Source organism: Haliotis rufescens, unplaced genomic scaffold, assembly GCF_023055435.1.
Source record: "Haliotis rufescens isolate VD_foot unplaced genomic scaffold, xgHalRufe1.0.p SCAF_36, whole genome shotgun sequence".
Taxonomy (NCBI): Eukaryota; Metazoa; Mollusca; class Gastropoda; order Lepetellida; family Haliotidae; genus Haliotis; species Haliotis rufescens.
In genome coordinates, this window is record NW_025964068.1 from 1137116 (window position 1) to 1153007 (window position 15892).

General features: G+C 37.1%; 1 protein-coding gene across 6 annotated transcripts in view; it reads right to left on the bottom strand.

Annotated features, from left to right (window-relative positions):
• The window catches only part of LOC124119294 (adenosine deaminase domain-containing protein 1-like), a 129546-nt gene that overhangs the window by 26609 nt on the left and 87045 nt on the right, over positions 1-15892 (bottom strand). For all 6 annotated transcript variants that reach the window (XM_046481757.2, XM_046481758.2, XM_046481759.2 and 3 more), the window contains exon 9: positions 1728-1837. In XM_046481757.2, coding sequence (XP_046337713.1) covers positions 1728-1837 — 110 coding nt within the window. The remainder of the gene's footprint in view (positions 1-1727; positions 1838-15892) is intronic.

Here is a 15892-nt window from a genome sequence, read left to right on the forward strand (position 1 = left end):
ATCACTGTGGCTGAGCTGAAAATAGACTCGTCAGTGAATAGAACTTGTCCCCACTGCATGGCCGTCCAGCATAGACGCTGTCTGCACCGCTGTAGACATGCCTGACGGTGGTTTCCTGTCAAAATGGGATATCTGGCGGGTCTTCTGGCGACAATCCCTGCACATCTGAGGCGACGATGTACGGTTTGTGAAGATATTCTTCGAAGGCCAGGGATGCTTCTTGCAGTCACTGTTGCTGGCTGGAATTGATTTCGTAGGTGTGTTGTTCAAATCCAGTTGTCTTGTCGATTTTTGGTTATGCGTGGCCTGCCACTCCGAGGATGGTCTCTGACTGCATTCGTCTGTTGCCAACGTTGCCATAGACACCAAATGGTGTTTCTGTGAACGTTAAATTGTCTTGCAACATTACATTGACTCGATACTGCTACAAGCATACCAATGGCTCACAGACGCTCATTTTCGGACAGGCTTGGTATTTCGTAATTTTGAATAATTGCGTAATTTTGTTGTTTTTCTGAGTGGTTGTCGTCAGCACGATGCTAAACAATGCATATGGAATCCCGTTAACTCACGTTTTTATACCCATTCTTGGATAGTGAAATGCATGGGGCATGCATAAAAGTCAACTTTTGCATGGAATGTATGCTTTTCTGTAGCAGTTGCGTTTTTGTGACTTGATTCCATACATGTACTACAAAATTGAAAACAAAACTTTACTTGTTTGAAAAATACACTTAAATATTGGTGTCACAGGAACATTTGTTGTTGAGTATATTTGTAATTTGTGTGGCTATTTCTATTTAAAGGGTGTTTATATTCCATAGTTTGGGAGCCTTCTGTTGGTTTTTATGGTAGGCCTGGAGGCACAGCTTGGTGAAGGCTTTGTTAGATAGAGTTGAGCATTGGTCGCATCTTGCCTCATCTGTGCATTTTGCTTCTCTGCACTTCCAGCAGTTGTTATGAGGATCTCCCGTGATCATAAAATGACAACACTTCTTGCAAGTATATATAGGAGTAGAGGGAGATTCCATGACCTCACAAACACCTCACACCAGCTTAAAACTTACGTGAGTATGATCGTCACTACAATTAGCAGCTATTAATATAGACTTATTGTGTCTGTTTTACATAACTATAAGAACAATCTTAGATTAATGTAACTACTACCAAGTGCTAAATCGTTACAACTATAACAATAGGTGATGACTCTAGCACACACAGGAAAGAAGTGAGGATTCTCGTCATTACACACGCTTGGGTTGCTATAGTGCTATATTGGGAACATCTAATTGTGTGTGATTGACAGTGAAGAGGTCGTCTGCTGAAAATCTGAGTTAGTGTGAATGAAGCCAAAATACAGGATTTATGGCAAAGATGTAATAGAGGTAGATGATTCGCAAGAAGAATAAGGCAACATTAGTGAAGAAGTTATATTAACACAATAGCTTTCCAACATCATAAAATCTGACAACAATGATTTTTGTGTCACCACGTATTTGACAATCATTTACAAGCACCAAAAATGCATGAAATTTATCATTCCCTGATTTCTTAAGTGTATAAGTATTGATTGATGGTAAGTAAGGATTTTGGTGACTTGCTTACTCTTAACATTTTATAATTTTATAAATAAGCATTCATAATGGCATAATTCATGGTCATATTTAGTAGCATGTCTGCCTAAATCATAAAGAATTGGCACCTTTAACAAAAAGATTGATTATTACCATCTTCATCTTTGATGGTGAGAAAACTGCATCCTTCAGCATCAAAGGAAGGGAAGTGAGCACCAAACTCAAGCAGTTCCATGTTTTCTGGAGTCAAATCACTCGATGGCCTGAAAAGGAACAACCCCCGGAACATGAGATTTCACGGACACTTTGCAGCAAATGCAACAACACCTGTTTACACTGGTCCAGATAAACCAGGCCTAATCATATATCTGCATTGTTGGTTCCAGGGCCAAATCAATCCAATGCAACCAGTAACAACCAAGGAGTCCACTGCAAACTCTAAGGAAGCCAGCTGTGTTCTCAAAGTTTTCAAGGCTGTAACAAGGAGAAGACAATCTCATTAAAATCAGATCTTAGTTCTTGCACCCGCTACACGTAGATGTGAGGACATCCCATTACAGGTCACTTCAGAACAACCTTTAATGAACCTTTACTGACCAATGAAATGATTTGACAATAGCCAATCAGAAAGTAGCTTTCTCTAGCTTTACAGCACTAGTCTTAAACTGGCGATTCCATTCCAGACTACACTTTGAAAACTATTTTGACAATGATCTTGATTCAAAATTTGAAAAGTGAACCAAAGAAAATTCTGGCATGTGTAATAGATGGCCGTGGTTGTATAGTAGTGCTTCACACTGGCCATGGAGAATCTCTTCCATTCCAAATGTTTTTCCCCATTGAATCGGGAGAGAGACAATGATTTCAACGGAATCATCACAGCCTGTAACTGTTGTTTGGAATACCCTTTGTTAACCCTTTTGACTGTCATTTTCCCAATCTAGTAAGCAACGTTTTGATTGGTCCGACGAAAGGTCATTGTGATGTGATGTGTATTGAGATGTCCTCAGATATTTGTTTAGCGGTAGGGAGAACTGAAATCTGATTATAATGTATGACAGATAACAAGAAACTGGAGGGCACTCCATTTCCTGACGTTTCATTAATATCCCAAACCCGTAACATACAACCATGACAAACAGAAAGTCCCACACCTCCTGCTAAATCAACTCGAAGTGTATAATCAATTAATTTTATCATTAATTAATCTAAAGTACTTGCAAGAGTCAACCTCTTCAGCACTGTTTCCTAAAAGCTCCCTAATCTTAAAATACCATGTACATCCAGTTCAAAAACAATACTGGGGATTTATCTATGATTTGAAAGTAAGTGCCCCTGGCAGGCATATTTTGTTCTTAGAAGCTTTCATCTTCTTAATTTCAGAGTTATTTTAACATTGCATTCAATGCAATAATGTAAAATTAAGCATTTAAGTCTCTTCCTCTTTATTGGTCCTGTTTTCAGTGAAGTTGAACTCACCTTGACCAAGACCATCTTAATAACCATAACAACATGAACTGGGTACTTTGTTTAATTCTTGCAGACCTGAGCCCCTGAGCAGGTCTAGATAATTCCCTGTATTACTTCCAGACCATGAGCTTAGGTGAGGTGAAATGGGTTTTAACATCATGTCTAAGATAATTGCACTTATATGTCGATGTGTATGCACGTGTTTGTGTGTGGCTGCTTGTACTAGTCCGGACTAACGCCGATTTTATAGTGATAGCACACTGAGATGCCATGCTGCAGTTTAACATGAATACCTACTCAGACACAGTATACTGGCTCCGAGACTACCAGTCCTTGTTTTAGCCCCTTAATGCTGAGTGCCAGGCAGGATTACAACAAGTACCATCTATTAATATCTTTTGGTATGATGCGGCCAGGGATCGAACCCAGGACCTTGCCCACCCCAGGCATTTGCTCTACCCACTAAACCATGGAGGCGGTCAACCATGACCTTAACCAAGACTACTTCTTAAGATCCAACAATGACCAAGTCTCAGGATTATGCAAGTTAATGCTACAGAAACTGGGATTGAATGATGAAACCATGTTTCACCACAAAGATTGTCCTTGACTACATTTCATGTAGAAGAATTTGTAAAGATTCAGATGAATTCATTCTGGACTGAAAAGTGGGCCATTTAGAAAATCTGATGGGTCACTGCTGATAATATACATGATACACAACATACAATTTTCGTCTGACAGTATAAGCCAGGTAAGGTTCACACCTATTCCTTTGAAACATGCTTGATGCATACTATGTTTTGGGGTCCTCACTTGGCAGACTAGCTTGCAACATATCAACTGGCATTTTCTAAGAATTATCTGTTTCAAATTGATCATTATTTGCATTTTGTTTCTAAAAACAAAATGAAAGTATTCTGGCCTGTTATTTCACTGATGGCAGCTTTTGCATCATGGCCATCCAGACTTGTTTTGCCTATGTCATGGAAATACACATCTTGAAATATGATTGGCTACTGCTGGTGACATGGACCAATCACAGAGATCAAAATAAAACATTATGATGCAGCTACATGACAGCGTTTCACGTTGATTGCATTGTGTACAATTATCGACTATACGGTGTGCAGAGTATAAAGAAGAGATACAGCTCCATACAAAGCTATACAGGGCGGGCTCAACCAGTTTACCCCAACTTTCATAACATTTGTTAAAACAACATGTTCAGCCATGTGTAGAACAGAAGAACTTCTGTATTTACTGTAAAGGCAACATTTCAGTATAGATCTTTATACCGTTGTCAAGCAAAGACAACAATATAGGATCTATACCAAAACAGTATGTTGTCAACAAAGGTCAACAGTATATGGTTCTGTACCGAAAAGTCACCTTTACAATAAATAAAGAACTTGTTATCCATAAATTGTGTCTTCTTTGTAATAGAAGAATTAACTTGGGTATTCCACTTTTAGGGGTGGCTGACAGTGAGATCAGTTCACTTCACTCAGAGTTCACTCTCTCACTGTCTCTATCATATCAATCCCTTCCATAACTATTAACTATGTTCACCAATCATATCAATAAGTATGAACTGTCATCATCAATGATAACTTTGTTCATCAATTAGGTTCTATGTCTGATATAAATAAGTCACATGGACTTTTTGGAGTAAAATGCAATCATCGCAAGTCAATGTCGATTACGTTAAGAATGTACGAGGGGTGTTCATTAAAGATTTCCCCTAAACCACTTAGGGTTATCATATTTGGTTGAAATTTCACATGTGATTAGGTTTTTATATTTGAAAGGTCACACACCAAAAGAAACTTTCGATGAAATGAAAGCAACTTATGGTCTAAAGCCCGCGGGGTGGCTATTCTCTTTAATTCCGTCGAAATGTCTATTCATAAGGTTATGATAGATGATGGTGGAAATTTTATAATTGCTGATATAACCATTAAAGGAATAAGATTGACCTTAGCTACTTTATATGGGCCTAATTCTGATCTCCCAAAATTTTATCATGATATCTTTAATGCCATTGATGGACTTGATAATGAAGCGATTATAATTTGTGGGGATTGGAACCTCATTCTTGATCAATCTCTAGATCTGGAAAACTATAAAAATATTAACAACCCAAATACTAGAAAAACGGTTCTAGACTATTTATCTCAGTTTAACCTATATGATGTTTGGCGTGAACAGAATGCAGCTGTTAGAAAATTTACATGGTGGAAACATAAACCCAGACAGCAAGCTAGGCTAGACTTTTTTCTGGTTAGTGAAGATATTTTAAACCTATCCTCTGCTGCTGACATTCTCCCAGGTTATAAATCTGACCATTCGGCTATTTCTTTATGCCTAAATGATTCTCTGATAAATAATAGGGGCCGTGGATATTTTAAATTTAACACTTCCCTTTTAAGAAATAAACAATATGTGGATATGGTTACGACTATTTTAGATGAAACAAAACAACAATATGTGCATCCATCTTATAGATCAGACCATTCTGCTCCTTTTGATGATTTGGATTTAAAACTAAATATACCTGATTCCCTATTCTTGGAAACCTTTTTAATGAATTTGCGAGGTAAAACAATTTCTTTTTCCTCATATTTGAAAAAGAAAAGTGGAAAGAAATTGGGCGATTTAGAAAAAGAAATAAACCAATATGAAAATAAAATTAGAGAGGATTTTCAAAATATTTCTGAAGAGGCTTTAAGTAAATTATCTGAATCAAAAAAGGATTATGAAAAACTTAAAGAAGAAGAAAGCAAGATAAATGGTATGAGGAGGGAGAGAAACCAACTAAATACTTTTGTCGTCTTGAAAATAGAATTTTTACAAATAATATCATCTCCTCTTTGATTAATAGTGAAGGTGAGGAACTGAATGATACAACTCTCATCATTAAAGAACAAGAATCATTTTATAGAAACTTGTACCAAAAAAATAGTTTAGTAGATACTGACCCAAGCCTGATGTTAAACAATATTCCAATTCCAAAATTAGAGATTGATATGCAACAGGCCTTTGAACAGCCGTTATCCTTAAACGAAATTGGTAAAGCTACACTTGCAATGAAAAATAATAAGAGCCCAGGTCTTGATGGCTTCCCAATTGACTTCTTTAAATTTTTCTGGAAAAATTTAAGAGTCTGGATATGGAGATACTTTAATCACGCTTACCACTCTAACTCTTTGACTTCTACTATGAACTGGGGCGTGATTACTTGCATTCCAAAAGCAAATAAAGATAGAAAAAGATTAAAAAATTGGCGTCCCATTACTTTATTAAATGCTGTATATAAGATTTAAAGCTCTTGTATTACTAATAGAATCAAGCAATTTTTAAACAAATTAATTCATTGTAATCAATCAGGATTTATCCCTGGGAGATGTTTAAGTGAAAATACTAGATTACTTTACGATATCATATTTGAAACTAAGAGACTTGACAAAAAAGGTACGTTGATACTCATTGATTTTGAGAAAGCGTTCGACACCGTGAATAAAGATTTTATTTTCCTCGTTCTGGAAAAATTTGGCTTTGGGCCAAATAGGATTAAATGGATACATATACTCATATCTAATGCCTCTTCTTGTATTGTCCAAAATGGCTACCTCTCTAAATTTTTCATGAATGAAAGAGGTTGTAGACAGGGTGACCCAATTTCTCCCTATTTGTTTCTTTTCGTAGCTGAAATTCTCAGTATCATGATTCGTAATAATGAAGATATAAAAGGTATACTTCTACACGATATTGAACACACATTGGGCCAATATGCTGACACCCAACTTTTTTTAGATGGCTCGAAAAAATTATTAAAATCAGCCATGGATACACTTGAAACTTTTTACAAAATCTCAGGATTAAAAATGAACTTTGAAAAAACCAAAGCAATATGGATAGGCAGTATGGCTGGTAGTAAAGTCTGATTTTGTCCTAACTTAAAGCTAGATTGGCATGATGGCAACTTTGAAGTTTTGGGCATATGTTTTAATGTTGACTTAAAAGACCTTTGGGTAATCAACACTAAAAAACGCCTAGATAATATCTATGGTATTATAAGCAAATGGAAAAAACCTAATTTGACTTTGATGGGTAAAATAACAGTTGTTAAGACCTTAATTCTCTCTACCCTTGTACATATTTTTTCTGCTCTCCCAAATCCATCAAGAGCTTTTATTGATCAATTGAATAGAATTCTTTTTAACTTTATTTGGAGTGGCAAAAGAGATAAGATTAAGAGGGATTATTTGAAAAGGAATTATAGTCAAGGTGGATTGAAAATGACTGATATACCCAAATTTATATCATCTTTAAAAATTTCATGTTTAAAAAGATATTGTGAAAAAAACATTAATTATGACCTTGCTAGTTTTCAGCTGGCTCATATCTACACTTTAGGTGCCAGTTTGCACAAGAATTGGGAAATTGTAAATCCGTTCTGGAAAGATACCCTTATAGCCTGGAGTGACTTTATGCATTCATATGACTTTGAAGACTTAGAAAAAGCAGAAATTGCTTCCCAACCCATATGGTTAAACCATTATTTTAGAGAACCAGTATTAATTTTTAATGACTGGTTTAAAAAAGGTATAGTTACGATAAAAGACTTGTATGATGAAAACGGATGGATCCCTTTCCCACGTTTTCAACAACTTTATGATCTTAAAGGAACTTTTCTCGACTATAACCGTATGTTTTTTAATATTCCAAGAAGTTGGAGACAAAATATTGATAAAAATCTACATTCCTCTTCTAATCTCACAGTATCTCCTTGGATTTATGATCTTACACGTTCTATTAAAGGAACAAAAGTGTTTTATAATAAACTGATAGGGAATTCCCTCCCTCTCCCTAAATCTTGTTTGAAATGGGAAAATCAGCTGGGAAGTTCTTTTCCATGGAATCAAATATTCAGTGTATATTGCCATGGGTTAAGGGACACAAAACTCAGGGATTTCCAGTTTATATTTATTCATAAAGTAATATTTACTAAACGTGAGTTATTAAGAATGAAACTTATTGATAACGATGAGTGTTCTATGTGTCATACTCACAAAGAAAATATTTTTCATGTTTATATCGAATGTCATGTTGTTAAGAATTTTTGGTCAGATTTCTGTATTTACTTGACTCATATCTTGCATAGAAAAATCCTTATAACTGACAACGAGCTCCTCTTTGGTACCTCTGATGTATTAATTAACCATTTGATTGTAGCTGCTAAAAGATTTATCTTTGTCCAGTGTATTAAGAATGAAAATGTTGACTTTGTTGCTTTTAAGAAAACAATAAGAAGTATCTATGACGTTGAATATCATATTGCACGTAGAAATAACGACTTCTCTGCCTTTAATAGAAAATGGGCTTTGTTTACTCAAACTGCAAAATAACTTATTCACTTGATGTTTGCAACATAATTTGATGTACCATAAATACTGCATCTTCTTAATTGTATACATAAATATGCCGTCATCTGTACCATGATGTGGATTATGCCTTCATCTGTACCATAATGTGGATTATGCCTTAGGCCTCCTCTGTACCATATCCTTTTGAGAAGTACCTGTATTCATAAAGCTGTATTGCTTTCCGAGTGCTTATGTATCCTGTGTATATGACTGAATAAAATTTTTTAAAAAACCCCAAAAAACGATGGATTGCTATCACAAAAAAAACAACAACAAAAAATTATGGGGAAGATGCCCCATCATATGACGTTAAACACTGGCATCGCCAGTTCAAGTGTGGTCGGACATCTGTGGAAACAGCTGTCATTCCTGGTCACCCCCATTCAGCCATTGATGAGGACACTATCCATCAAGTGGAGACCGCCATTTTGGCAGACCGACGTATAACTGTTCGCCAGTTAGCACAAGATGTCAAGATCAGTGTAGGGTCTGTGGAAAAAATCATCCATGACAATTTGAACATGCATAAGGTGTCTGCACGATGGTTTCCCAGGTTGCTCACACCTTTCCAAAAGCAGGAACGAGTCAATTGCTCAAAGGATCTTTTGGACATGTGCCAAAAAAAACAGGCAAACTTTTTTGACAGACTTATCAACAGGATGAAACATGAGTCCATCACTATGATCCTGAGACTAAAGTTCAGTCGATGCAATGGAAGCATGTGGAGTCACCACCCCCAAAGAAGGCACGTGTCCAACCCTCTGCAGGCAAGGTTATGCTCACGGTGTTTTGGGACCAGCACGGAGTAGTGATGATGGATTTCTTGGCAAAGGGTACCACAATTACAGGAGCTTATTATGCTTCACTGCTGCGGAAATTGCGGGACGCTATCAAGCTTAAGAGGCGTGGCATGCTGACCAAGGGTGTCCGTCTCCTGCAAGACAATGCTCCAGTACACAACTCTCATGTTGCCCAGACAGAAGTGCGGTCCTGTGGCTATGAAATCCTTCCACATCCTCTTACTCTCCTGACCTTGCACCATCTGACTTCCACCTCTTTCCAACCATGAAGTCATTTTTGAAAGGAAAACGTTTCACAGATGATGAGACACTGATTTCTGAAGTCAAGTCCTGGTTTGAGACGCAAAATGAGGGGTTTTACAAGCGAGGTCTCCATAGTTGCATAAAACGATGGGAGAAGTGTGTAATTCTTGGTGGTTCCTATGTGGAGAAAGACTAATACCTATGCCAAGTTTCATTCCACTAGGTCCATCCGAAGTGGGTCTGGGGAAATCTTTAATGAACACCCCTCGTACATGGTGCTGAAAAGGTTTAGTTAATCATCTCAGAGAAGGTCACAAAACACAAAACAAAATGCTGATGATGCGTCCCACCTTATTTGAGTTCTGACATAATCATGATGTAATTGTTGTAAGTCCTTACAAATGTATATCTGTTGTAAAACATAAAATATGTGTGATCTGAATGTTGTAAAACATAAAATATGTGTGATCTGTATGATTTAAACATAAAATATGTGTGATCTGTATGTTGTTAAACATAAAATATGTGAGATCTGTATATTGTTAAATATAAAATATGTGTGATCTGTATGTTGTTAAACATAAAATATGTGAGATCTGTATATTGTTAAACATAAAATATGTGTGATCTGTATGTTGTTAAACATAAATTTAAAAAAAAAATCTCTCTAAATGTTACAAATGTTATATTTGGGATAACACTTTCTTAGTACAGATTATCATACTTTTGGGTGTTGACTCCCGTCCGGGATTCAAACCCACACTTGCCAGAGTGAGGCACCTAATCGCCAGCACACAAAATCAGCGATCTAACCCACTCAGCCACCAAGGCTTCCACAAAATGAAAGGTACCTTGAGTACCCCTCTGACAAGTGTAAATTGGCACGGCTCCCATGGCTGAAAGCTATGAATACACAATGCCATTTAGAAAGTGGTCAAATGTAACAAATGTTATATTTGGGATAACACTTTCTTAGTAAAGAAAGTGTTTTACTAAGAAAGCGTTATCCCAAATATTAGGTGCCTCACTCTGGCAAGTATGGGTACGAATCCAGGACGGGACTCAACCCCCCCCCAAAAAAGTATGAGAATCTGTACTTTACTAAGAAAGTGTTATCCCAAATAAAACATTTGTTAATTTGACCACTATCTAAATGGCATTGTGTATTCATCTCTAAATGTTGTTAAACATGAATTAAAACAAATTATATGTGACTATGTAATTATGTTGATCTATTAAATGTGTGTTCAAAATACAACAGTAAAACCATAAACTATTGGTAGTAAAATTTTATGTATCATATATGTTGATCTATATGTTCTCAAACATTGGTAATAAAATTGATGTATTAAACAAGTTATTCCACTTATTACGCTTCTCTAACAATCTGACCCAAGCCAACTATCAACACCCCTAATGATGGGCAACACCCGCCACTTAATCCCCATGTTGTTATTCCCCTACCAATGTTGGTAAAAAATGGGTGACACTGTTCAACCATGTTTAATGTTATACAGTATTTGTGAAAGCATGATTCAGAGGTTTATTGAGGTTAAAATATATAAAAAAACTGACCTGTTTGCCATTTGAATACTGAATGGGTTAATGGGTTAGTGGCAGAATGGCATGGCCTAGAATGAACATACCGTATTCGACGTAATAAGCGCCCAGGGCGCTCTCAAAATTAGAAATAGGGGGCTTTTATTAGAATATTATTTTGGTGGGAAAAAACAGAGTTGGAAGATCGTAAGTTTCGTGGTTTATGCTGACAGCCTGAAATGTTTACATTAACAGATATATTTTTCCAGAATTTAATTGCCCATCATTAAGGGTGCATATAACACACGAGTGCATATTATACACGAATAAATAAGTCCTGTGTACATTAATCAATCGGAAAGGGGTGCTGATTGGGATTGTGCACTAGCCAATATATTTGCAAATATCGCAGTGGGCGCTTATTACGTCGAATACGGATATATTGTATATGCCAATATACAGTTTCAAGGTGGCACAGCATGTTTTAAAAAAACCTGAAAGCTGACCTTCACCTGACTTATTTGACAACCTTTCCAATACAAGGCCACATCCGAAAGTGCCTCACCCTGTCCAAGGTTATATATTAAATGCATTAAAACTTATTGAGAAAATGCAACCACAAACGTTTGGGAGAGATGTTTCGATTTTATAACCTTGACATTTGACCTTCTCATAGCATGTGCCAAAAGAATTCCCTTGGCTCACCTGTATACCACATGCTATCACTAGTTAACAAGTACGAGGGGTGTTCATTAAAGATTTCCCCTAAACCACTTAGGGTTGTCATATTTGGTTGAAATTTCACATGTGTAATAATACATGTATCTATGGGTTATGTCAGAATTTGCAGCACTGAACTATTAATTTTACAACTTTTACAGGTGTTATGATCGAGTAGGGTGTGACAATGTAGCCAGTAGAATACCGAGCAGTGATTAGGTTTTTATATTTGAAAGGTCGCACACCAAAAGAAACTTTCGATGAAATGAAAGCAACTTTAGGGAAGATGCCCCATCATATGACGTTAAACACTGGCATCGCCAGTTCAAGTGTGGTCGGACATCTGTGGAAACAGCTGCCATTCCTGGTCGCCCACATTCAGCCATTGATGAGGACACTATCCATCACCGACATATAACTGTTCGCCAGTTAGCACAAGATGTCAAGATCAGTGTAGGGTCTATGGAAAAAATTATCCATGACAATTTGAACATGCATAAGGTACTGCACGATGGTTTCCCAGGTTGCTCACACCTTTCCAAAAGCAGGAACGAGTCAATTGCTAAAAGGATCTTTTGGACATGTGCCAAAAAAAACAGGCAAACTTTTTTGACAGACTTATCACACAGGATGAAACATGGGTCCATCACTATGATCCTGAGACTAAAGTTCAGTGAAGGCACGTGTCCAACCCTCTGCAGGCAAGGTCATGCTCACAGTGTTTTGGGACCAGCACGGAGTAGTGATGATGGATTTCTTGGCAAAGGGTACCACAATTACAGGAACTTATTATGCTTCACTGCTGCGGAAATTGCGGGACGCTATCAAGCTTAAGAGGCGTGGCATGCTGACCAAGGGTGTCCGTCTCCTGCAAGACAATGCTCCAGTACATTACTCTCATGTTGCCCAGACAGAAGCGCGGTCCTGTGGCTATGAAATCCTTCCACATCCTCCTTACTCTCCTGACCTTGCAACATCTGACTTCCACCTCTTTCCAACCATGAAGTCATTTTTGAAGGGAAAACGTTTCACAGATGATGAAATCCAGATTTCTGAGACGCAAAATGAGGGCTTTTACAAGCGAGGTCTCCATAGTTGCATAAAACGATGGGAGAAGTGTGTAACTCTTGGTGGTTTTTATGTGGAGAAAGACTAATACCTATGCCAAGTTTCATTCCACTAGGTCCATCGGAAGTGGGTCAGGGGAAATCTTTAATGAACACCCCTTGTATGAACTCAATAATGATATAAACACCTATACCACCTCTTCTCAATTCCCCAGCAAACTTGCATGGGCGAATCGAGGTAAAGAACAAATATGTGTACGGAACCGTAACGTAATTTATGCAGAGCTTCATCCAAGAGAAAACCTAAAACAATACTCTCTTATACGATCACCTTAGGTATACAGAGTATGTTTACTAACAATTGAAAGGCCGGAACACTTGATGCATGTTTATGCGGCATATTTGCTTTTGATGTCATCAAACATGTATTTAAGTAATGTAAAAAGACTCAAAAAACAAAGAAATATTCTTGTTGAGTCTATTATTGATTTACGAGATGTGACAACTTTTTCTAGCATCTGGAACGATGATGACAATACCTTTCTGTCCTTTTTACTTGGCGGCTTGCCAACAGAAAGTACTTTTGCTATTGAATACAACGTATGGACAAATATAATGCTCCTTGTATGTAAAACTGTTAAAATGTGGAAAAACCTACTTAGAAACATTATATGATAACGATGTGAAACTGCCTGTACATACTAGTATATCACCCGTTGTTTATATACATTTGTAGAATACCATAATATCTCATATCAATGCATACACAAATTAAAAAGTTAAGCACACCCCTATTTCTGAACCATGACATAGGGCAAAAAGCATGGCATGGGATGACTGACCACTGGAGCTGGGCGATACCAATGTCATCGGATAGAACAAAACATTTGACAACAAATAAAGAAGATATTGGTGAGTTGTGATTGAAATTTACTGACAAAAACATCATGGTAAAACAAGTACTGTTTTTGACCTTAGACAATACCTAAATAAAGTATGGAGCTGCAGGATTAAGTAAACGAGTAATATAGGTAATGGGGGTTCTGCCGCAACTCCACTGGAGCCGGATTCATATACCTATACTGCTACTACAGATGGAATTTTTTATGCCAAAATGATGATGCGATTCAACGATAGTCATGAGATTAAGTTAAATTGGGTCTAGCTCACCAATACCTGGGGCCAATCATTGCTTTAGATGAGCCTAAATGGTAATACAAATATTCTTCATTATTTTTATCGATAAAGCGATATTCAACATTTTTATTAAGTTCTTCGTTCATTTTACTAGGAGACCAGACTATAAAACTGCACTCTTCTTGTAAATTGATAAGAAACAATTGATAACCGTATTTGGTTGGTTTCACATCACTGATATAATAAAAACCTTGTGGTAATTCTCTCCATTTAATAGCTTTTTCGATCTCCATTATTATATATATGTATGTAAGCATTTGTCTAAATGTGATCAAACGATAGTAAACAATCCATTTTTAATCTCCAACCAGTTCTTTGGTTTTGGCACAGAATAATTGACGCGCTTGTTGCCTCCCCTGTTCTATGAACTTTTTTTTCTCGTCTTCGCTAATACCACTGGTCTTACGAGATTTTGATCGAATCTCCTGCTTCATTTCATTGTATTTGGTGAGCTCCGACAGCACTAAACGAAACTCATCCTCGGATATCTTAAAATCGACCATTGCTGTCGAAATATGGTCCTCAATGCTGTTCAACTTTGCTTCGGCGAGTATCCGAATACTATCGTGTTTTAATGCTTTCTTTTGTAACCTACGAGAAATAAATTTTATCGATATTCCTGCCAGTCCCGAGACTCCAGCGGCTATTTCCATACCGAGCACGATAGGCGCGGCGATTATAGTTGATAGTAAACCGACACCGGCTACACCGAGTCCCATGCCAGATACTAAAAGCGCGGTGTCAACTCCGTCCAGAGCATTCACGGCTCTGCGATACTTTTTATACAATCCAAGTCTCAACTCCCTATCCTTCTCTATTCGATGTTTTATGTCGCTTATTTGATGTAATCGAAATCCATCAACAGTTTCCATCTTTTCAATTGCTTCATCAAGCGCTGGATATAAACTCATAGTGTATATTACAATCATATAATAGTCTTTAATTGGTCTTGCTTAAATGTTTTGAGACTATACATCAACCTTATCAAATGTATATTATACGGCAAGAATATCTTAGAAAGAGAAATGCTGTCACTTTTAATAATTTGAACCCCCTTGAGGGTTGCAACGGGTGATGCTCCGATATGAATAATACTGCAACGTCGACGTTGGTGTTTCTTTAGCCATTTAATCGATAGACCTGGTAATATTTCGAAGGCATTTTCCGGTGCATCTCCGACTAAGACTTCAATAATAAGAGTAGAAATATTAGGTATTGCACTCAAGTTAACTTTAATATCTTCGAATTCAGTTATCAAATTTAAACTAACGTTTTGGATTGCCGGACGACTATATAACATATGACCTGGGTTTTCTGGCAGGGGGGTAACTAACACACTTTTTCGTTTTGATGGGATATAAGCCGCGAGTACGATGCCACTATTTATTATCTTAGTTAAATTATGTCCCTTACCCATCATCACATAAGGTGGGGTAATGACGATATTCAGTAGCCACTCGATGTTTGCTTTGACCATAGTCCATTTATTCTCGCCGTTGAGAACAATATTGTACGAAGTGTTTTTGATGAGTCTACTAACGTCGACATCGCTTAAATCTTCTAGATTACCCGTGAATGTGACTTCTTTCCGCTTGTATACATTATCGTGTAAGCGTATAACTTACCATTGGCACCGGGTTTATCAAATCCTTCCGTGTCTCCGAGATCGGAAAGCGCAATTTTATTACATTGTCTGAGCGTTCCAGGCCCTATGCATCAACCATTATTTATAATATGGAGTGTTACACTTAAGTATCCTATATGTACAGGTTGGTGTTTTACATCTAATACAGAAATTTTGAGGTCTGAAATAATACCCCGCTTTAATTTTTTATATTGTAATGGTGAGAAAG